Here is a 25,193-nt window from a genome sequence, read left to right on the forward strand (position 1 = left end):
GTGGCTAGGCTGGAATGCAGTGGCGTAATTTCGGCTCACTGCAACCTCCACCTCCTGGGTTCAAGCAGTTCTCCTGCCCCAGCCTCCCAAGTAGCTGAGACTACAGGCATGCGCCACCACGCCTGGCTAATGTTTGTATTTTTAGTAGAAACGGGGTTTCGCCGTGTTGGCCGGGAGGGTCTCGATCTCTTGACCTCGTGATCCGCCTGCCTCGGCCTCCCAAAATGCTGGGATTACAGGTGTGAGCCACCGCACCCAGCCCCATTACTTCTTGAAGTTAATGTAATTTTAGAGACATTGAGTGGAGTCATCAGAGAATAGGTTTTATAACTGAGGAAGGCATTGTATAAACAATAGGATCATTCACAAACAAGCTTTGACAGATATCTTTCGTATGAGATGGAAAAAACAAAGGCTAAAAAATAGTTATAATCATCATTGGAAGCTATAGGTATAACAAAAACACTTTATTTTTCTGTTCAAATTTTTGGGGCAATTGCAAAGAGTCACACTTCTGTTCCTCTTCTCTTTATTCCATACGTTGCTATCTTTCTAATGGAAAAGAGCTCAAGGACTATAATAGTATATGGTAAATATGACATGGGAATCATCTCTTGTCCAAAACAAAATGGGAATGTAGTACCTAAACGGGTCATTGAGACTAAAACTACTCTCTTTCCAAGATCTCAGAACTGAAGATTGGAGATAAATTTATTTATTTATTTATTTATTTATTTTTTGAGACGGAGTCTCGCTTTGTCGCCCAGGCTGGAGTGCAGTGGCATGATCTCAGCTCACTGCAAGCTCCGCCTCCCGGGTTCACGCCATTCTCCTGCCTCAGCCTCCCGAGTAGCTGGAACTACAGGTGCCTGCCACCTTGCCCGGCTAGCTTTTTTTTTTTTTTTTTTTTTTTTTTTTTTTTTTTTTTTGATATTTTTTAGAGACGGGGTTTCACCGTGTTAGCAAGGATGGATAAATTTATTTACTCAAAATCACACAGCCAGACAGCAGCAGCTCTGGGACTAGAACCTAATCCCTAGCCCTCTAGTGAAGTGCATTTTCCACGATACTATACAATTGGACCTCCATATCTGGGCATTCCACATGCACAAACTCAACCAACCTCGGATCTAAAATTTTCAGAAAATAAAACAATAAACAATAGAAGAAAGAAGCAACATAGTATAACAATTATTCACATAGCATTTACATTATATTAGGTATTATAAGTTATCTAGAGGTGATTTAAAGTATATGGGAGAGAATGTGTATAGTTTATATGCAAATACTACACCATTTTATATCCGGGACTTGAGCATCTGCAGATTTTTCTATCCGCAGAGGTCCTGGAACCAATCCCTGTGGATACTAAGGAACAAATGTATTTCTCTTCCAGAACAAATGAAAAAGGAATACTTTTTGCTAGACTAAATCAGGTATTTGGCCATTCAGACCTTTTCAGCCGCACAGAAGAGGGCAGCATTGGGCTGTCATTCCTGGGAACCATTTGATGGGGCTGGAATGCTGGGAATTTGACCTACCTCATGGATGCTGTCCAAGCGTGGACTGAACCAACATAGTTAACACTGTTTGCCATAGTAAGGCCCCTAGCACTTAGTATCCCAGTTCTGAAAACTATTCTGGGGTTGTTCCATCCCTCCCAGAGCTAGCTCTGGCTGGGAAGTATCTCCCAGAGGAAGCAGTATGTATGCTAAGGATTGGATTGCTGAAAGTCTGGGCAAATCTGTCTTCTTAGAATTCCATTTGTGTAATAAATGAGGTGACAGTGACTTTTCTGTTTACTTTCAAAGTGGATCCATTCTTTTTCTATGAAGTTTTAACTTTTTACATTTAATGTTTTCAAACTCCTATGAGTCAAGTTAACAAAATCTCCCATTTATCATGGGACTTAAATGAATGTGCTGATGATACAATTTGATAATATCACAGTGGTTTCAAATGCTTAGAAGCAATTTAAGTTACCAACCAGTCCTGAGTTTACCTTATTTGCTTAGCAAATCCAGTGACTGCAAAGGTAAAAATCTTTAAACCAACACACAACCAAACTATTGTGAAGCTTCATAAAATTCAAAGAACTAAATTTTTACTATATAGTACAACTGTATTTTTATTTCAATTTTTCAACATTTTTACTGGTTTTCTAAATAAGAGCTTATATGTATGTTTCTCCATACGTTTGAAATCAGGCAGTTCAAACGTATGGTAAGTTCTATCCGTTCATTCCATTTCCGAGAGGTAGCCACTGTTCACAAGCTTCAGATTGTTTTTACACACATATACAAATATGTGTGTAAAATATGTAGGTTTCTTAGACAGAAAAATGGATTATACTATTGATACTGCTTAGTACTTGCTTTTTGTAAAATATATCACATCAATCCTATTTTTGGACAATTCAAGTTTTAATGTATACATCAAAGCAGATTGGTACATTTCATATTGTCACTCTTCCATTTTATTCAAAAATTCAAAGAGAAATAGAGGTTATAAAATGTAGTGCTTCTAGCAGGAGTCCAGAGGGAAGTACAGTTAATTTTCATTAAGGCCGTCACCAGAGCTGAAAATTTAACACCACACGTGCTATAACTTTCCTTTATAATGGTTGGGGGAAGGGAAGGGAGGTTGCCAGAAATGATGTTGTCAACAAGACCACGGAGACAATTTTGTTTACTTAAAAGTACTAAGTGTTTTCAAGAACTTTAAAAACTCATTGAGATTACTTTCTCCCAAGGAAGAGAGGCCTCAGAGCTCTCTCCTAGGTAACATTTGGTCTCTAATATAGTTGACAGAATTAAAGATGGGTAAATTTTTTAAAAACATATTTTATGACTCCCTACTGTCTTTCCTATCTATTTAATCAACTCCTGTCTAATCTATTCCCCTATTCATTTGGGCTTATTATTTATAAGTAGGGTTTTGCTTTTGTAAGGCTATTAATCTAAGTCAATACACTTGTATGTATTCACTATGCTTATACATATGCTTACTTCATAGTTCCTTTCAGAGATTGTCCAGACAATTTGAAAATTAACTGGCATCTTTTCCCACAAAAAGATTCATTCATTAGTTGCCCAACAGGATACCATTTTAGCGATTTTGCTGGGTTCTTTAACTGTCTATCACCCAAAGAGGTGGACATTTCCAAAAGTTAGCTCAAAAATATTTGTCATTCATATTTAAGCTATAAGGAAAACTTTCATTACTTTTTGTTGGCTTTTCTTTGCTGTCTTTATGACTGTACTTTTAAAATAAAATTTGGGGTTTTTTCCAAACATTCGAAACCACCAACCATAGAAAATACAAATAACACTCCCATTAAAAATGTGTTGCAAATTTTAGTGCATTTACATGAGACCTCTACATTTTCCCAGTTTTTCTCCCCTCTCTTCACTGTGCTGATTCAAGCTTGTCATAAGCAAGATTGGGGATGCACTAAACAAGATCAAGAAACACCTTGTTTTATTTTCATTCCACCTATATCACAGTGAGGAAAAACCAGGTAAATGTCCCACCCATTGTCATGAACTATGCACCCACAAACTGTAAGAACACAAAGTCACTTTGTAATAAGAAAAAAAAATGAGAACAAAACTTTGTTAGCAAAACAATAGTGTTCTAGTCTGTCTTCTGCTATTTTGAACCAGAACTGCCTTTCTACTGATTGTGACATATGGCGATCATAGAATGTTCTCACCATTGGCTGGCACTGATGAAATTATCAGAGCCACTATCTTTTCCATTCCAGTAACACAAAGAGTTAGAATCTCACTTTTCCAGGAAGGCAGCTGTTTTTGTGATTGGCCATTCACCCTAAAACAAAACAAAGCCACATCTGTACACTGCCAAGCATCATTATCCATTTCACCTTTTCAATAAGAAGTTTGACTGAAAGATCAATAGGTCCTTGGAATACTAATCCATCCTTAAGATCTTTATCCTTGTTCTCCCAGATTATAAGTGGCACATATCTTAAGTTAAACACAAATGAAGGTAATGTATTGCAGATATGGTTCTACTTTTGCTGAGTAGATTGTCTTATTATACAATCATAGAGCTAGTGGAGAGATACTGTGGAGCCATCTAAATCCACCAAGTTGTCTATGAACAGGAAAATAGGCACCCACCCTGGAGAGTTAAGAATGTATTCTATTTTTAAAACAGAGTGAGACCTCTCAGACTTTCCCCTCCAAAATTAGATAACAAACCAGAAAGCCAGATTCTAACTCTGTGCTACTGGAATGTAAAAGATAGTGGCTCTGATAATTTTGTCAATGCCAGCCAATGGTGAGCACATTCTATGACTGCCATATATTACAGCCAGTAGAGAGGCAATTCTGACTTAAAATGACAGAATAAAGACTAAAACACTATTGTTTTGTTCTCATTTTTTTTTATTACAAAACAACTTTATGTTCTTATAGATTGTGGGTGCATAGATCAGAAGATATCATCTTAAATTCCCTTGGTATTGATTTTATCTATTTTTTTACCTATAGCAATGAAGATACTTCAGTGTATAAACTATGTAACTGTATCAGACACAGTTATTCTCATTTATTTTAGGAGCTATGAAAGATTCAGTCTTTAAAACAGTATTCTGTCTGTACGCTCAGCTTTTCTCATAATCTTTCAAAAAATGTATGTATTATCTTTAATGAATGAATTTTTAAATAAACCAGAGTGATAAATATCATGCCCAAACTAAGGTACTATCTTAGTTCAAGTTAGATTAAACTCAATCCACAAAAATCTCTAGAGATTTGGTAGAACTAATGAAGAAAAAACAGTGCTCAAAGGGAGACGATCTAATCAGAGCTCTAATCCTTGGCTAAAATTTGTTTAGACATATGAAGCCTTTTGGTTTACAGTGTGTAACTGCATCCTATAATTATGTATTTTCAAATTCTTCCTTCTAGAATCTGTTGCTAACCATCACTCTTATACATCCTTGAGGTTTAATGCTTGAATGTTGTTGACTGCTAAATAACTGTCAGTGAAGTCAGCCCTTTTTCCTTCCACTGGAGTAGCAAGTAGAATTTACAACTTCTTTCTCTCAAATTCCAGAGCATGTGTGTGGTGTTTGGATTAGTGTGATTTCTCCATAGCATGTTGCTAATCTTTATGCCACATCCTTTAGGGAGAGGAAGCAAAAAACATTCCTGGTGAATCTGTCACAGAAGAACAATTTACCGATGAAGAAGGCAACCTCATCACCAGAAAAGTAATCATCATTGAGATTTCATACTTCTCTTGGAATTTAGATTTTCTACATTAAAAACTCTGCTACTTTTGTGCTGTAGTGTCACCTCCTGAAACAGAAAAATCTCTACTTTTCACCATTACTTCCTACAGATCACTCGGAAAGTATTAAGACGAATTGTTATCCCACAAGAGAGAAAACATGATGATGTGGTAATGGAGAGGGATTGCCAAAGAGAATGTAGAGGACAAAAGCTTTGTGCGCTCCCTAGAAATTGCTGCTAACAGGCTGGCATCTGCAGTGTGGCAGCTTGAAGTGTTTGCTGCTTTTGACATCTTATGCATTTGATCGGAGTCAAAGAAAAATACTTTTCTTCCTAACATTCTTTGTTACATACTTTTTTTTTTTTTTAACTGTCTTCAGAATTTTCACAGAGATAAGGTCATTTATAGGGGACAGAATGTGCCAGTTTGAGGGAGAAAGAAGATAAAACCCTTCACCACCAAACCTCAGAGCAGTGCCTCAGCCCCACCCAGGGCTTGGCCTTCAGCTGCGTGTCTGTTGGGACATGGGCGGAGAGCACTCCAACAGCACAGGCTTTAAAAGTTAGAAAGGCAAAAGGCTCAGTTCAAGATCTGCACATCAGATCCATGCATTTTCTCTTTCCAACACGTTCTGTGGGAAATCTGAATTCCTCCATCCTAATCTGAGGAGGGGGTTCCCCTCTTTGGGTTTATAACAGCCCATTTCCAATGTGCCAGTTAAAGAATCCCTCCAATCAACCCCTTTCTCTCAGAGAAAACATCTCTGGTTATTTTTCACTTGTTTCTCAGATCTCTACCCTTTTCAATTTAAAAATAGAAACTTCAATAGACTATGTTTACATTAGAAAAAGTAAACTGAAAATTTATCAGAAGTACAAATCAGAAAATTGAAAAGGCTTCATTTGTTTGCTGTTAAAAATAGGGTAAAAACTGAGTATGTGTGCCACAACTTTGCTCTTGGGGAGCTATATTCCTGATTCTCAGTGAAGAGAGAGGATTTGTTTATAGAAAATAGATGCTTCCTTGGTCTGACAGTAAGAGGAAGTCATTGGCAATTCCACTAAAAAATAGTCCCTCAGATCAACAGCATTTCCATGGATTAGTACTTAACTAAGAAGTTTGAGTCTCATTGCAACAGATTGGTTACAATTCTGCCGCCTTGTGAGCTGTGGTGATGATTTCTTTTAGCCTACTATAGAAAATGGACAGGCTGCTCATTATTTTGATTTATCACTAACCTACTGAATTATTGTCAAGTACGATTATGTTGTATTCACTTTGACAGTGCTCTCTAGCTTGCCTTGATGATGCTAAACTGTGTGGTTAAGCTAAAGATTGTATGTATTTTTGGACATGAAGTGACAAAGTGCTTTAAACTGTTTCACTTGTCCTAATCCAGCCTCCAAGGATCAGAATGGGACTGCTTTATAACCAAAACTCTTTTACTATGAAATCTTAATATGTACATTCCTTTTAAAGCAGGGAGAAGGTTTTAAGGTGAAAACGAAGAAAGAAATCCGGCACGTCGAAAAGAAGAGCCACTCGTAACAGCGAACGGTCAGTCAAGGTGAGGTGTGTTCATATCAACAACAGTAGGACTTAAATTCCTGTGAAACTTAAAATTTCACTAAATAAGTGATTCAGGTTTTTCCCCATCCTTTCCTTTTCACTGAATTCCAGCTTGGAAAATCAAATACAAAGTTCTTCAAGTTCTGTTTATGTTTGCATATATATACACAATAAAACTTGACTTCGGTTTCACAGTCCATTAACTTTCTCCTCATAAATTAGGCAGCAATTTTATTGTAAATTATGTTTCCAGGAGCAAATATAAATAGTGATAAGAGTAAAGGCTGACTATGAAATACAATAGCCTTATACAGTCTAACAGGAAGACTATTTGGCCACAAATAATTCTTACAGTTATACTCTGAGAGTTTTATTGATCCAGCCTTTCACCATTTTAGCAGAACAGCATCTGAGGATATCATTTTGGTTAAAATAAAGTGAGTTTCCAAGTCTAAATTAAATGACATATCTATCTGGTGTTTTATATAAACAAAAGGAAAAAATAGGAGGTTAATGGCACTATTGTTTATTGTTTAAGATAAATGTTTAGTAAGTGAGCTTTGTTTACATTTGCCTGGACTTTTCTTTATAGATCACATTATTTTCCTTTTACATTGTCCTATTTATTTATACTTAGCTACAATTAGAAAGGCCATTTGGGGTGAAAAAGAAAATCCTCTATAGTTTGTAAGGTAAAGCAAAATCATTTCTTTAGTTCACCTCCAGTCCTCTTAGACCCACAGGTTAAAGTAGTAAGAAAGAGCAAACAGATTCTAGTTTTCATTTTCACGCATCTGCTGTTCCCTACTTGCCAGAATACTGGTATGCAGAGTGCTGAGGGAAGTAGCTGGGAAGTAACCTAGTTTCACTGCCTGTAATTTTATATGTGAGCTAACTAAGGTCCAGATAAGTTCTCAATTCTCCCTCCCCCACCCCCAGCCTTATCATTTGTTTATTCAGTATAACATTTACTTCATTTCTTTGAGACTTTCTCACATGACCGTTTAATGGCAGTGACAAAACCACTAAGAACTGCAGAGCATTCTGGAAAGAATGTTTACTACACATCCTCTTCCCAGTGTTTTATGTGTGCTCTTCAGGCAATCCTCACAGCCAGCCCTCTTGGATAAGGCCTTCATCATCCCCGTTTGATAGATGAGGAAACAGGCCCAAAGTGGTTATATAAATTGCCCAAAGCTCACAAAAGTAAAAAGTGGCAGAACTAGGATACAAACCCAAACAAGCTGCCTCCAGTGTCCACTTGTTTGCCAGAGACTTAACCTGGGTCAGAGGTGACGGAGAAGGTTTCCTTGAGAATGATGTTTGAGCTGAATTTTAAAGAATGAGTAGGAGTCAGTCATCTCTGTAAGGCTTCTGGGCTGTACCCAAAAAGCAGTGGGAAAGCACTAAGGGATTTTAGGCAAGAGTGAGGTATGATCTAGTTTATGTTCTGCATCACTCGCTCTAAATGCCGGGGAATTAATGAACAGAAAACCTGTTGAGAGACTATTGCAGAAGCTAGCTTGGCAGTGAGGATGGCTAAATCAAAAAAGATCAACACAACTTGGTTTTTATTGGATAAGAAGGATCCAAGATGAGAACATGAAGGACGACATCAATGTAGCGGTATCTAGAATGAACCCACTCCTATGCATGCCCTACTGCTGAACCTGGTGAAAGGCCTCTCTATAGCAGATCCACAAAATACTAAGCATGAGTTTATTATCTTGAATTCATCCATGCATGCAATTCTAAGTGAAAAATGAAACAAAAGTAGAAAAAAATTCAGTCAACTGTAGTACGCCCCTAAAGTTTAGCAGCTTGTTCAATCGTATTCTCAGGCTCCAAGTGGAAAAGAACCAAAAAGGTTACCTACACTGGCTGAGCCATTTTCTGCAATGACATATTCCTAATATCTGTGAATAAATGACACAAAAAATATGACAGTGCTATGCTTCCAGGGTCCTTTAGACTGTGTTCATTTAAAAACAGCTTGCTCACTAAATATAAAGGAGGTTTTAAAATTTTAAATAATCATCCTCTAAAGAAGTTGTCAGACTCACTTGCTGCACCACTCAAAGGAGAGAGAACGTTGGGTAGATTCATATGAATGTGAAAATAACTTCAGCTAAAGCAAACAATGTGTCAGACTGAAAGAACAGTGACTTGACAAGCCTAATTTTACTTTCCAGGTAGTACTTACTTTCCATAAGTGAACTTAGGGAATGAGTCCAAGAATACTGCCTGGAATTCCAGGAGGCTGAATATATGTGCTCCAGAAAAATCGATTTGCAACTATAGTGAGAGTTTTTATAGTCATGCTGGCTGCCTCTTTAAAAAAAAAAGACAAAATAACTAAGCAAGTAGAATGCTGCCAAATATGACTGTGTCCTAGATGGTAACATCAAAATTTGTATTTCCCATTGTAGAACCAGTTGAATTTTGAGCTATCTGAACTCTGTACCTGCTTTTCTTTAATATTGAGTCATAGCCATCCTATTTTTAAAGAGAAAAGCCAATGACTTCCAAGATTTGTACATAGTATAGAGTGATTTATACTTTACAAAGTACATTTACATTCTTATCTTATTTAATCCTTATGGCAAGTCAGGCCATTTTGCTTGTGACCTTTTACAGATGAGGATATTAAGGCTCGGACAGGTCAAATGATGTTTCTGCCTTCACACAGTTTATGACTGGTAGAGCTAAGACTTGAAGTCAAGATTATTGATTCTCAGCCTGACGTTCTTTCTATTACATTAAGCTATCTCTCTCAAAGTATTTACAAAGAATAATAATAGTCATCTTCTGTGAAATGATTGCTATATGGCAGACACTAGGTAAATAATTATATATTACCTTAGGAAATCCCCAAAACAATGCTATAAGGTAAATACAACTATCCCCCAACACCTTTTTTTAAAAAATGGGGAAACTGAGGTTTAGAAAACTTAAATGATTTACTCAAGGTACTACAGATAGGGAGCAAAAGAATAAAATTTGAACTTATCTAGAACATAGATCTTAACTACTACTTATATTAATAAATAATATTTGATCATTAGAGACCCAAAAACAAATTCTGAATCAAATGCAGGTACAAGAGCAACCCATCGTAAATTTCTTCTTACTCTACACAGTGAAAGAACTCATGTTTTTTTATTCTTTTTTCTTAACAAAGCAAGACTTCATTTCTAAATCTCTAGAGTTTACTTCAAATACCAAAAACGGGGGCTGATTAGTGAGGTCATAGCAAGGGAAGATCCCCAGATAAAAGGTCATTTAAGCCATGGCAAAGACTTCCATGATACATACTGTACTCTAAACCTCTTCTAGGAAAATGCTCAAGTTCTCACAGCTATGTGTAAGCCAAGAGTGGCAGGAGTGGTGACGCTTGTCAAGGCAGCCCTTTATCTGAGGCCAAAAAGTTAACAATATTTGGCCATCTGCCTGGCTTAAAGCGGAAGGACTAGATTTACAATAGTGAATAAATTCTCCGTGGTCCCTGTCTTTCTGGATCTCCCAGTCGTAAATGGGAAAAAGAAATGGTACAAATGTTTAAACACTGAAAATACAAAGTCCAGGATCCAATGAAAGAATGTGAGAATGCACTTAGACTTGGGGGCTAGGGAAGGTCTCTCTAAAATCGTGACATTAAGACCTCATGGGTGGCACCAATTATGAAAATAATGGAGAAGAAGAGGACCCCAAGCAAAGAGTACAACATGTGCAAGGACCCTGAGGTAGGAAATAGGCCTAACATATTTGAAGAAATGAAAGATCAGTGTATGATCGTTCATTTCTTCAAATATGTAAGATTGGTGTGTGATCTTCCATTTCTTCAAATATGTTAGGTGAGCTGGTGGTAGGTAAGATAGGCACAAGAAAACATTTAAAAAAAAAAAAAAAAAAAAGCCACACTATCATTCAGAGCCCTGTAGGCCAGAGGAAAGGATTTAGATTTCATTCTAAAGGGAATTTAAGTTCCTTTTAGATGCTGGATGTTAGACTTTTGTCAGATGCGTAGTTAGCAAATATTTTCTCCCATTATGTAGGTTGTCTCTTTATTCTGTTGATAGTTTCTTTTGCTGTGCAGAAGTTCCTTAATTAGGTCCAGTTTGTCAATTTTTGCTTTTTACAAGCAAAAAACAACCCACCCCATTAAAAAGTAAGCAAAGAACATGAACAGACGCTTTTTGTTTTTTCTTTTATTTTTGAGACGGTCTCACCTGTTGCCCAGGCTGGAGTGCAGTAGCACAATCTTGGCTCACTGCAACCTCTGCCTCCCGGGTTCAAGCGATTCTCATGCCTCAGCCTTCTGAGTAACTCGGATTACAGGCACATGCTACTATGCCAAGCTAATTTTTGTGTTTTTCATAGGACGGGGTTTCACCATGTTGGCCAGGGTGGTCTCAAACTCCTGAACTCAAGTGATCCACTCACCTTGGCCTCCCAAAGTGCTGGAATTACAGGCGTGAGCCACTGTGCCCAGCCATGCACAGATACTTTTCAAAAGAAGACATGCATGCAGCAAACAAGCATATGAATAAAAGGTTAACATCACTGATCATTAGAGAATTGCACATTAAAACCACAATGAGATACCATGTCACACCAGTCAGAATGGCTATTATTAAAACTCAAAAAATAACAGGTGCTGGCAAGGTTGTAGAGAAAAGGAAACATTTTTACACTGTTGGTGGGAGTGTAAATTAGTTCAACCATTGTGGAAAGCGGTGTGGCAATTCCGCAAAGAGCTAAAAACAGAACTACCATTTGACCCAGCAATCCCATTACTGGGTGTATATACCCAAAGGAATATAAACTGTTCTGTCACAAAGACACATGCACACATATGTTCACTGCAGCACTATTCACAATAGCACAGACATGGAATCAACCTAAATGCCCATCAATGGTAGACTGGATAAAGACAATGTAGTACACACACATACACCATGGAATACTATGCAGCTATAAAAAAAAGAGCGAGATCATGTCCTTTGCAGGAACATGAATAGAGCTAGAGACCATTATCCTTAGCAAACTAACCAAAATTGCTAACCTGGTTAGCCAACTAACCAGGAACAGAAAACCAAATACTGTATATTCTCATTTAGTGGAAATTAAATGATGAGAACACATGGACACAAAAAGGGAAACAACAGACACTGGGGTCTACTTGACGGGGAGAGGGGAGAGGAGAGGAAAAATTAGCTATTGGGTACTAGGCTTAGTACCTGGGTTACAAAATAATCTGTAACAAACCTGCACATGTACCCTTGAATTTAAAATAATTTGTGTGTGTGTGTGTGTGTGTGTAAAAGAATTCGAAGCCTCTGAAGGATTTTAAGCAAGGATCTAACTTGGTCTTTTTTCCCTCTTTAAAAAAAAAAAAAATTAAGAGCACGGACTATGTAGAGAATGGATAGGGGGACAAGAATAAAATGAAGGTAACCAATTAGGAAGTTATTGCTTCAGTTCAACTAAGCCATAATGGTGGCTTCGGCTGGGAAGACTGACAGCACTTGATAGATTAGTGTGGTGGGCAGAGTGGAGAAGAACCATTGAGTCAAAAATGATTCCCAGATTTCTGGTATAAGCAACTAGATGATAGTGGAAGAGGAGTGAGTTTTAAGAAGAGTTGCAGGCATTCAGGCTTGGACTTGAGTTTGAAATGCTATGAGACATCCAAGTATTTATGTTACATACACAAGTCCGAAGCTCTGAGGAAAAGTTGGGGCTGTGCATATCAAAATGTGGAAATCGTCACAAAAAACCTGGGTATTGAATACCAGTGAATGGATGTGATTACCTAGGGAGAAAGCTGAAGTAAGCCAAGAAGGGGCTCAAAGGTTGAGTCCTCAAAAGCAACATTTCAGAGTTTTAAAAACTTTCCTCAGCCGGATGCAGTGGCTCACACCTGTAATCCCAGCACTTTAGGAGGCCGAGGCAGGCGGATCACGAGGTCAGGAGATCGAGACTATCTTGGCTAACACGATGAAACCCGATCTCTACTAAAAATACAAAAAAATTAGCCAGGTGTGGTAGCGGGTGCCTGTAGTCCCAGCTACTTAGGAGGCTGAGGCAGGAGAATGGTGTGAACCCGGGAGGTGGAGCTTGCAGTGAGCTGAGATTGCGCCACTGCACTCCAGCCTGGGTGACAGAGCGAGACTCCATCTTAAAATAAAATAAAATAAAATAAAATTGCCTCTGACCTCTCTCTTCCTGCAGAACTCCAACCATGACGTTCCTTAGTAAGCACTCAATAAGTGTCACCTATTACTAGTATTAAGAGAACCAAGAATAGAACCTTGAAGAGCTTTGGATTACAGAAGCTGGTGGACTAAGAAGCAGCAGCCAGTGATGCTAGAATATAATATTGGGAGAAGTGAGAACAGCAGTGTGTGAAATCCTCTGCATGTGATGGTGGTTTACACTTCAGAAAAGTTTCTATTCCGTATCGCTTGTTTCTCATAGTAGCCCTAGGAAATTAGTAAAACAGGTATTCTTGTTCCTCTTTACTAAGGAATTAACAGTTACAAAGAGACAGCAAAATCTCTAAGGCTGAGTGCAGTTAATGACAGGTCTGGATTTCCTGAGTCTGATTCTCAGAAGTCAGAGCTATGGGCTGAATTGCTTCACTACAAATTCAGGGCCCTGTCCTCCCCAATATTTTACCAGAATTCATATAGAGTAAATACGTTTTTGTATTATATATTTTTTATTTTTCTTACCCTTAAAAAATTCCTATTAACAAAAGCCTTGGCTTCAAGATAAAGAGCTAGAGGCTTGATTTCCAATTCTGGTTCCACTATATATTAACTGTAACCTTGAGCTCGCTATTTAAGAGAACTTTATGGCTCTCTTTTTGGCTGGACGCAGTGTAATCCCAGCACTTTGGGAAGCCGAGGCAGGTGGATCACCTGAGGTCAGAAGTTAGAGAACAGCCTGGCCAACATGGTGAAACCCCGCCCATTTCTACTAAAAAGACAAAAATTAGCCAGGCGTGGTAGCACGCACCTGTGGTAGCACGTGCCTGTGGTCCCAGCTACTCAGGAGGCTGAGGCAGAATTGCTTGAACCCAGGAGGCAGAGGTTGTATCGAGCCAAGATCGTACCACTGTACTCCAGCCTGGGCGACAGAGCAAAACTCCATCTCAAAAAAACTAAATTAATTAAAAAATAAATAAATAAAAGCTTTGTGGCTCCATTTTCTTATCTATAAAATGGAAAAAATAATAGTACCTCACGGTTATTAGGATTAAATTAGCTAACCCACTTTAGAACCGTTTAGAATAAATACCTTTACCTAATAAAAATAATAACAGTAATAAAATTTTATTACTGTTATGTTTTTCTCTCACTGCTAAAACATGAATAGTTTTCCAGTATTTTTTTTCCAGCCGTTTGACTTAAGATACTTTTTACTCACAAGTGAACAGAAAAGAACAAACAAAAAAGCCCTATTTCTTGGTATTAGTGAAAAAACAAAGCTACCTGAATTGGGAATTATGTTAAAACTGCACTGTAGTTTATTTTAGTTACATAAAGTAATTAAAATTAATTTTTAGAAAAAAGTCTTAGTGCATGATTTCTGTAACTACAGAGAAGGAAAAAGAGAAAAGAAGGGAAAGGGAGAGGTGGGTAGGGAGAGAAACAAAGAACTAGAGTAAAGACCTCTCTGTCCTCAGTGGGCTCAGGCTTTCCTTAAGCCATGACACAGCTAAGTCTTAAAGATGAGTAAGAGTTGAACTACAAAGGTAGATTTCATTAGGGAGAGTGAAGTCTGCACTTTCAAGGAGGTGGCATTTGAAACAAATTTGAAGGGTAGAAGAGGAGTTAGCCACAGATGATCATCAGAGAAGCAAGTATAGGTGGATACAAAATCATGAGCAAAGACAATGAAGTGGGAAAACAACTTGTAGTTGATACCTGGCATGTAATCTAGATCCTCAAAGTGAAGTCTGTGGACCACAGTATCAGCATGACTAGCATGCCTGAAAGTCTGTTAGAAATACAGAATTTCAGGCTGGGCGTGGTGACATGCCTGTAATCCCAACACTTTGGGAGGTCGAGGCGGGCAGATCACCTGAGGCCAGGAGTTCAAGACCACCCTGGCCAACATGGTGAAGTCCCATCTCTACTAAAAATACAAAAAATGAGCCAGGCATGGTGGTGGGCACCTTTAATCCCAGCTACTCAGGAGGCTGAGGCAGGAGAATCGCTTGAACCCGGGAGGCGGAGGTTGCAGTGAGCCAAGAACGCATTGCACTCCAGCCTGGGCAACAGAGCAAGACTCCATCTCAAAAATAAATAAATAAAAACAGAATTTCAGACACACTGACCTACTGAATCAGAATCTGCACTCAAAGACTCCTACGTAATGCAGATTAAACTTTGAGAAGCACTGCTCCAGAACATTTGACTGGCTCTCAAATTATCTAGAGTTTTTAAAAATTTTTGATGCTGGGCCCCATCCCGAAAAATTCTATATAAACTGGTATGGGATGTAGCCTGGATATTGTTTTTTTAATTTTCCCAGGTAATTCTAATGTGCAACCAAGTTTGAGAACCACTGGAGATTGCAAAACAATCTGTCCTCAGTGGAGGATAGTAGGAATTAAGCCTGAAAAGGTTCATTGGGCTGGACCAGAGAGTTTCAAATGCCAAATCAAAGATAGGAGACCCTTTTTAAAGCTAGGCATTAGGGTCTAAAATCCACAGGTATGTCCATTCGCCTATAAAAGACAAATCAGTTCTGTACCAGAGCATGCTCCTGACTTGAATGTATGCAGTACATATTTAACTGTAAAGTATCAACCGCCACGAAAATCCAATGAATTGCTGTTTCCAAGTTTGTTTTTGTTTGTTTGTCTGTTTGAAGTCTCGCTGTGTCATTCCAGGCTGGAGTGCGATGGCGCGAGCTCGGCTAACTGCAACCTCCACCTCTTGGGTTCAAGCAATTCTCCTGCCTCAGCCTCCCTGAGTAGTTGGGATTATAGGTGCCCACCACCACGCCCGGCCAATTTTTTGTATTTTTAGTAGAGACTGGGTTTCACTATGTTGTCCAGGCTGGTCTTGAACTCCTGATCTCAGGTGATCCGCCCCCACCCCGGCCTTGACCTCCTAAAGTGCTGGGATTACAGACATGAGCCACCGTGCCTGACCCTATTTTTGTATATTTTAAAATGTTTCTTTAAAATACAGTGAAATGGCTAAAAGGAATGATTGGTTTTCTGATTTAGTTTCTCCCACCTTTAGGTTTGAAAGGCATACAAAACCCAAAGAAAGACAGATTCCTAAGTGTAACTGCATCTATCTCAATATCCATTATCTAAACCAGAAAAGGGAGATGATTCAAAATTCTATTTTTGAAATGTCATCTTGATGGCTTCTGCCCTCACACCTTCCCATCAGATGGCGCTGTCATCACAGTTTATACCAAGTGTCAATGTTTTTATAGTAAGTACACAGTCACTTAGCCAAGGTTCTCATGCTTTTTATGCAACATGGTACCTGGTGTAGTCTTTTGTCCAATGAATGACCTTCCTGTACCCAGTGTGGTTGGGACCAACATGCTCTGATTGCATAACTAAGAAAAGAAAAATTTATAAGAGGAACTAACTCCCACTTTTAAAAAATCACCCAAATCATCCTCACTGGAATATAAGTAGGCATAATTCACAGCATTTTTTAAAATGATAGAAACATATCCAGTATATCCAGAAAGATAACATTTGCTTGGATTGAGGTGAGAAGAGAAAGGCCTTGCTACTCATTAAGAAATTAACCTGGGAAGTTGGATTGGTTTTTAGGAGACATGGAGAAAAGTAGTGATGATCACACATCTACATAAATTTATTAAAAATTATCAAGCCAGACCAGGCGCAGTGGCTCCTGTCTATAATCCCAACACTTTGGGAGGCCGAGGCAGGTAGATCACTTGAGGTTAGGAGTACAAGACCAGGCTGGCCAACATGATGAAACCCCATCTCTACTAAAAATACAAAAAATTAGCCGGGCTTGGTGGCGTGCGCCTGTAGTCCCAGCTACTCGGGAGGCTGAGACAGGAGAATCGCTTGAACCCGGGAGGCAGAGTTGCAGTTAGCTGTGATCATGCCATTCCATTCCAGCCTGGGTGTGTATTTATAATAGCTGAAGTATGGTATATAAATTATATATTAAGCTTCAAAAAGTCAGGGGGAGGGGTTTAGAGAAAGCAGGGAGTGAGACTATAGTAACATTATCATAGGACCATCTAAGAAGCCTGGTGCCTAAAAGATTAGGATTAAATGATAAAAGCAGGTGAGGAAACCCTGATCATCATCTTCTGATTTGCCCACCCTCTGCAAGATGATCTACCCAAGTGAGTCACTTTCCTTCTTTGGAACCTCACAGAGTCACAGGGGAGGGGTGTTGAAATCACATAGGAGGAATTGATACTTTCATGTTCTTGGCTCCAAGCATTAGTGACCTGGGGCATGGAGGTCAGTAGCACTTTTAATACTAAAAAGGAAGCCAAGGCCTGTAGTGGGGCAGAGAGAGGAAGTGCTGTACCCAACATATTTCCATAAGCCAGGGTGTCCTAGGTGACCCATCTAAAGAGGAAGATACTTGTCTGAGGTAAGTAAACATCTTCAAGGTCACTGGAAACACGCCTGGGCCCCAAGAGAGGTCGAATTCTAAAGGTTGTCCTAGATCTGCAGATATAGTCTGTTGTTTATATGTGAGTGAGCAGGGTTATTCTTAAAATTGTTCTTGTCTTACTCAGGATTTCTATAGGAGCTGTATCTTGTTCTGAGGCAGGCATGCAAGTTTGTCAGCTTTTCACACTGAACAAGGAGGAGAGACAATATATGGGAAGAACTTCATTTTATGGAAAAGGCAAATTCATACCACAATAGTGCACAAAAGTATGAAAACCTCTGCCAAAGAATGATTTATTTTGACACAGTAAGACTGGTTATAAAACACAGATGCTTTATGCAGGAATCATCCAGCAAGACAAGACGTTCTCAGTGGAGCCTCCACTGAAAAGCTCAAATAAAATTAATTTGTCCCATTATGACTGACAGGGACAAGAAAAGCTAAAGTTCTTTGCAGTGGTAGAAGTTTCTCTTTAATTTTAATTTGGTTATGGAAAACAAATTTCATTGTAATGAAGTAATGACACTTTTCCTCCTTTTGAAAAATCAGTTGAATTTTTGGAGAAGTGAGAGACTTACAAAGCATTCAGAAATAGCTGAGATGCTTTATCCTGACTCCATATCCTTGGCCCTTTCTGCTCATGGAAGTCCCAGACTCCTTACATTTTGATGTTTAGGGAAGTCTCAGAGATTACCTCTCTCAGCCACCTCATTTCACAGATAAGACTAAGGCCCAAAGGGCTACAAAATGGCTTCCCCAAGCAGTTGAATAACCTGAGCTTCAGACAGAACTAGAAGAGGGTCTTCACAACACAGTCTCCAAAACTGTCACTGAACCAAACTGGGTATTTGCCCGTGCACAGTGGAAAGTCAAACACCAAACACCTAGCACCAGGTTTTTGCAGGAGAAAGGTGTATTGCTGTTTGACTGACAAGGAGACAGGAGGAACCACTCAAATCTGTCTCTCTAAGCTGGGGGCCGGGTCATGTTTTAGAAGCATAGGGTAATGAGGCATGATCTGACTGGATCCTGCAATGGGGTGACGCCAAGGCTCTATCTGATTGGATCCTACCATGAGGCATAAGCTTCTTAATTAGCTCCTCAGTCTGAAAACTTAGGTTCCTCCTATGGTTGCATATTTAGTTCATCTGGGCATGCTCAGATTATGTGACCTTCAACCTAGGGGGGTCCATGGAAACTCAAAAACAACTCACAACTTTGTTACATAAAAGTTGAGGGCCAGGCACGGTGGCTCACGCCTCTAATCCCAGTACTTTTGGAGACTGAGGTGGGCAGATCACGAGGTCAGGAGATTGAGACCATCCTGGCTAACACGGTGAAATCCCATCTCTACTAAAAATACAAAAAATTAGCTGGGCGTGGTGGCGGGCGCCTGCAGTCCCAGCTACTCAGGAGGCTGAGGCAGGAGAATGGTGTGAACCCAGGAGGCGGAGCTTGCAGTGAGCCAATTTCGGGCCACTGCACTCCAGCCTGGGTGACAGAGCAAGACTCTGTCTCAAAAAAAAAAAAAAGTTGAACCAGGTGGTCTAGTACAATTACAAAACACAAATACAATAATAAGCAAGGCTCCCGGAGGTCACAGGGTCACCTAGAAAAGGTCACTGCCTTCTAAGAGCTTTCCAGTACACCCTCTAAGGCATCAAGCAGGTAGCAGCATCATGTTAAACCACCCCATAGGGAATGGAGGGCCTCTATTCTCTAAGACTTTTCTGTTGAATGGCAAGTAAGGCTTACACTAGTTCTCTTAATAAAAAAAGAAGAAGAAGAAAAGAGAAAAAAAGAAAGCTAAACTCACTGTCTACTGTCTCTTTCCACAGGATCATAAGTTTTTACTGCCAGTATTGAGAAATTCATGGAAGAAATGTCAGCAGGAAGTAAAAATTCACCGAGAAGTGTGTGTGTGTTCGCTGCTTCCACACATTAATGGCATGATTTTTTTTATGCAAAAAGAAAAGAAAAGAAAACCACCCACATTTTAATTTAGCATGAGCCAATTTACAGAGCATGGAAATCACTTTCATTTCCGGATTGGCGCGTGTGCAATTAGCAATGCAGTGTATATACAAGAAGCCATGCTGTTAACAGTTTATCTCAAGTAATTTGGTGTCATTTACAAAAGGAAGAAATTCCTGCCATCAGAAGGGACAGAAGGAGATGGAATGATCAAATCACAGAGAAACACTAAAATTACTAAATCTACAACAGCTCGCCTTATTTTTCTTGGACCCAAACTGTCAGGGTATAAACACTATTTGTTTCTTTTTTAAAACATCGATAGTTTTGCTGTAAATAATAACACTGTATAAATTCTAACAGAAAAATAGAATAAAATGTTGATAAGGCACTGCCTCTTAGAACACAAACAGAATATTGCAAATGCATTTAACAAATAGGGGTCTCAAGTGACTTCACCCTAGAAGAGGAGGGAGGGATTCTGGGTTGGGGGGGACTCTTCACTGATTCTTGTATATTAGCAATTATAATGTTTGTATATGCAAAACTGCTAGCTTGATTTTAAAAAGAAAAACAAATCTTTAAAATCTGCTGTAAATTTAAATAATTCCCAAAATGAGGAATTCTGTAGTTCTGTGAAAAAATTTTTTCTTCAGAATACTAATATTTTGATGCATGTGTATCACCTTATTTTGATTAAATCTTTTCCAATTTTGCAAACACTACAATATACTGCAACACAAAAGATTTTATCTGTAAACACAAAGCCCTTCATCTAATATTTGTTGCTATTGCCAATTTTTCAATGAAATGACCTAAAAACAACAAAAAAAAATAACCTATACGGTAGTTGCTTTAGGGGGTGGGGGGATGCTAACTGTTAGTGCTTAAAAGGGGGTAAATGCTTGCCGCTTTAGAGGTGGATGGTGCTCATAAGAGGCCCCAGTCGGGGGTATTTAAAACGGACTGAACAGAAATTCTTAGCTAGTAGAATGGCAGCACGCTGTAAAATTATTACTGTATTGTGTACTGGCTATAAGATGTAGACACCTTTCAGTAAGCCAATCATTTGTAACCATTCTAGCAGTGTCATATTAGGTTAATAAGGCTGCTGTGTTTTCAAGGGCATTTTTATTTGGGTTTTGGTGAAATTCTTTAATTTGTTGATTATATTCACATAAAATCAGCATTCATTGACACATAGCTCTAATGACATATGTATGAAAAACCATACACTGGATGACCTAGTCGATTATTTAAGCATAAAATAAATTGTGTTAAACTCTTCACCTATCTGTGCTCTACAGTCTCCTTGTGTTTTCTGGCAAAAGGTAGTTGTCTAATCCCTTGTCATATGAGTCCTGGTCAATCCACCCCGTTGGTCCTCTTTGTGCCTCTGTGGTCACTGATGAGATGACAGTCTCTAACATTCATATGTGCCCTGCAAGCTCCCAGCTTATAAATTCTTGCATTTCTTGGGGGAGCCAAGAATTAAAGATTAGTTGACAAGTAAATTTTGCCCACATCTGTTCAGGCCATCTCAAAAAGTGGAGAATTGGAGATACCATAGCCAGCATGTCAAAAACTTGACTGGCACTTCTAGGAGCCATCAACATGCAGTTGCTTTTAGCCCACAGAGCATTTGTTTTGTTTTATTAATTTATATTTATTGTCCATTCTTACAAGTTGGGAGATTTCATATAATCAAGTTGCTAACTTCTCTTAAAAAGCAAGATTTGGCAACAATGGACCTCATTCCCAGAAGGTAACAACCTGCTGGGGCCAAATTGTCCCTGCCCACTCCAGCCAGGTATGGGGTCTACAGGCACTGCCACAGCCTCATTTCTTATATTTGTACATCCTGACAATGAGTTTGCAACCCATACACTGCATGAATCTAAATTCTACTGAGGCAGAGACCATGGCTGTTTTAACTTTGATTCTAGTTACCAGCTTAGCATATGGTAGTAGTGATAGTAGTAACTGTCATCATCACCACTAAAACTGGAGTGCTCGCTACATGCTATTCTCTGTTCTAAGCACATTCCATTTACTTACTTAGTCCTTATATCTCCTTTATGAATTAGGTACTGTCTTTCTTTGATGGTAATGATCCTTTTATAAAATTACATGAGTGCTTAGAGACTTTCAGCAATGTTATATATTGCCTGTTCATTAAAGATTGTTGCCAAGTAGAATGAGTTGTCCCCAGTAAGGACTCACTATCAATGCAGAAGAAATGCACAGATAATCTACTTTGCATAAAGAATGGGGCTAGGTTGCATCTGTGTGGTATCCCAGATTTAAAAATGTGCCACTACCCTTGCACCAAAATTATTTTATGATGGGTAAAGTTAGACCCTTGAGAAGTTTAAAAAAAAAAACTTTCCCAAAAAGTTCTGAGCCTGTAAAGCCAGGATCAGAATATAGGTGTCCTAACTTCCTATCTAAGAGTTATGAATTTCTGACTCAGTCTTTGAGAGAAGGTGTTTATCCTGAACCAGAAACTCAATGATATATACCTGTTTACGTATTAAATAGTTGTGTTTATATACCCAAAAATTTGACTTTAGGTATATGTGATATGCTTTGGTTCCAATCAAGCAGAAGGTCATAAGTTTACTCAGAAGTATCCAAAATATGACATTCAAGATTTAACTTGCATATGTGTGTATATGAATATATTTATACATGTATATGTGGATTGAATGTGACATACATTATGTATTTCTAACATAATATTTGGCCTGCCAGCTTATAAATATGTATTTAAGCTTTTCATTGATTGACATTACTGTAAAAAATGAATTGTGATTGATAAGTTCTGGATATTTGCTGTTTTTTTCATTTTATATTCTAACTAAATTATTGAATTTATTAAATTAAAATATGCTATCACTGTATTGCCAAATTATGGCAATACACTATGCAGTATTATTTCAATACTTTTAAGAGGCATCTATTTCTTCATTGAACACATAAGCAGCTAGCCTCCTTTCCTCTGTAAATAAGGACTTTTTTGGCATCCTGATGTTCCTCGCTGTTCATTTGGTGTCATCCTGGAGTTCCATCAAGACTGAGGATTTTCTCCATGGCCAATAAACTATTATCAGCATCAGCTCATGTTTGGCTGTATGACAGGGATATGTGAGAAGCCCAGAAATAAATCACAAAAATAATAAGGCATCTTCTGAGTCTCTCTAAAGAAGCCAGTGATCCAAAAACTAACTTCTTATCTGAGTGAGTCTTGGTATTCTTGCTTTGCTTGAAGAGGCTGTGGCATATTACATGGTGTGTAATTTCGCAGGCATATCACACTGCTTCTGTTTCATGAATTGATGATCAAATTGTCCAGAAGTAAACATTTACAAGATTGAGATTTGAACCAAACTTTTCAAGAGTTATTTTAATAATACGAGGTGGAAGGCAGTGGTGTAATTTCTTTACACGGTTACCTGGCTAAATATGTACCAATACAAAAATTAAATAATAGAGCAGATTCTGGTAAGTATCCTTAGTAACAAGCCCAACAGCTTTCATTTCTTTAATAGAATTAAATGCAGATAGTTCAAAATAGAGTAAAATGAAATTTACCATCGTATCTGCTACACTTATTCACTGATAGCTACATACGATATGTGCAAGCAGGTGAACATAAAGTGAAGAATTTTTACTCTTCAGCCCCTAGTGCTTCCTGAGTTAGGGAATAAGATGCCCTGAGGGTTGCATTTCCAACTGGACATCCTGAGACTCCTCACCAATTCCAAAAGAGTTCCATAGCAAAGTTGAGATGAACATGCTCAGGGGATTCTAAGGCAGTGAGAAGAACTATCTTAGAATGCCACAGGAAGCACACCAGAAGCAATACCTCTGAGGACTTCTTTTCTAGGACCACCATATAACTCTGATATCCCAAAAAACATGATCTCCCTGCCTGATTCCGCACCACCCCCCCACATCCCCAGCATCCTCAACTACCACTTCTCCTTTGTCATCTAACTCAACCATTGGCATAATTCTGAGAGCTGAGAGAGAATAATGACTTGCCAGCTTTTCAAAAATGTTCTGTCACATGATATATGCCACCAGGTCTTCATACTAGACTGTACACTCCCTGGGGACAAGGACTTTGTTTTGTTCTATGCTACATCTATAGTACCCACGATAGTGCCTAACACCTTATGAGTGCTCGAGAAATATTTGTTGAGTGCAAGAATGAATGAGTCAGCAAACATCAGAGGCCAAGGAGCAGTAAATAGGGAATGTTACTCTATACCATTTTCTTTACAGGCTCAACCAACTTGGAAAGTGAAGGAAAGCACAGCTTTTGATTCTAATGACTTCATTCACCAAGGACTAGCTTGTGTCACCAACTTCCACTGGCCCATTCCAGTTGCACGATCTCCTTCTTAGCCAAAAAGTCCTTAGTAATTGGGGTCTGGATGTACCAATACCTCATGAGCAAAGGGCACACAGTCACACTGCTGAAGTGGCCATCCTTCCTGTGGCCATGGTCGATGGTGCTCATCCTCATCACTGACTGGCCACTGAGAAACCAGGCAAGAGTGTGGATAACCCATCATGAACCTTCCTGTCTATAACAAAGTTAGTTTGGTTGCCTCCACCTTGGTGTTGCTGAGTAAATGTGTTTCACCATTCACCACAGCTCCTCCTCCTTTCCCGTTTCCTCTAAAATCGAACCTACTTTATTCATTTCTATCCCACATCTCTGTTTAATATCATTAGAGGAAGGAAAGGAAGGCAAATGGATACTATGCTGTTTAAAATCCTTCTTTCTGGCAAGTCAGATATCTACCTCATTTTCATACCGTCTCTCTCAATGCCAATAAGAGGATGGAATAAAGGAGCATGTAACTGAGAAGAGAAGGATGCATCATGTGGTTCTCCAAACCCATGCATCCCTCCAATCATTCGTCTCATTTCACAACATGTAACTCAGTGCCTGCCACTTTCCAGGTGCTCTCCCAGGCACAGGATACATCAGTTCCCTACCCACTACCGTCAAAGTGAGGAGAATACCACCAGCCTCTGTGTGAAATCTAAATTAGGGCTCCTCAGGACAGGAAATTATAGAACGACTTGTGGAAATAAAACTACTGCAGCACATCATAGGCATTGCATGCTGAAGAATGTGAGAAGACATATAAGGTGGGGAGGAACAGCCTTGTGGCTGCTGAGCATAACCAATGCACATTCTCTTTTTTTGAGACGGAGTTTTGCTCTTGTCACCCAGGCTGGAGTGCAATAGCGCAATCTTGGCTCACTGCAACCTCCGCCTCCTGGGTTCAAGCAATTTTCCTGCCTCAGCCTCCCAAGCACATGATATTACAGGCACCCGCCACTATGCCTGGCAAATTTTTTTTTGTATTTTTAGTAGAGATGGGGTTTCACCATGTAATCCAGGCTGGTCTCGAACTCCCGACCTCAGGTGATCTGCCCGCCTCGGCCTCCCAAAGTGTTGGGATTACAGGCGTGAGCCACCCAGCCCCACTGCACTTCCATATTCCGCCTGCTAGTCAGAATTAAGTGGGACTCAAGACCTGACAAAAATATTTCAATAGAAAACTTTAAAAACATTTTAAAGGCAGCTAACCAACTCTATAATATTGTATAAGCCCATCTGACTTCCAGAGATTCTGAATTTAGGTGAAACCAGTAGTAACTTTGAACTCATGCACAATGTTCTCCTTCCATAAGCCAATTCCTACATAAATT

The 25,193-nt window shown here is 39.0% G+C and overlaps 1 protein-coding gene across 8 annotated transcripts in view; it reads left to right on the forward strand.

The window, feature by feature from the left end:
• The window catches only part of ANK3 (ankyrin 3), a 701,075-nt gene extending 680,325 nt beyond the window's left edge, over positions 1 to 20,750 (forward strand). For 7 of the 8 annotated variants that reach the window (XM_015147572.3, XM_077946716.1, XM_077946717.1 and 4 more), the window contains 2 exons: positions 6,745 to 6,832; positions 19,322 to 20,750. In XM_015147572.3, the coding sequence (XP_015003058.2) occupies positions 6,745 to 6,813 (69 nt within the window). In that variant the 3' untranslated portion in view covers positions 6,814 to 6,832; positions 19,322 to 20,750. Of the gene's footprint in view, positions 1 to 5,158; positions 5,243 to 5,373; positions 5,434 to 6,744; positions 6,833 to 19,321 lie in introns of all 8 variants that reach the window. The other variant, XM_077946715.1, reaches the window with a different exon arrangement.
• Positions 20,751 to 25,193: the final 4,443 nt, after the last annotated feature.

Source organism: Macaca mulatta, chromosome 9, assembly GCF_049350105.2.
Source record: "Macaca mulatta isolate MMU2019108-1 chromosome 9, T2T-MMU8v2.0, whole genome shotgun sequence".
In the NCBI taxonomy this organism is placed as follows: domain Eukaryota; kingdom Metazoa; phylum Chordata; class Mammalia; order Primates; family Cercopithecidae; genus Macaca; species Macaca mulatta.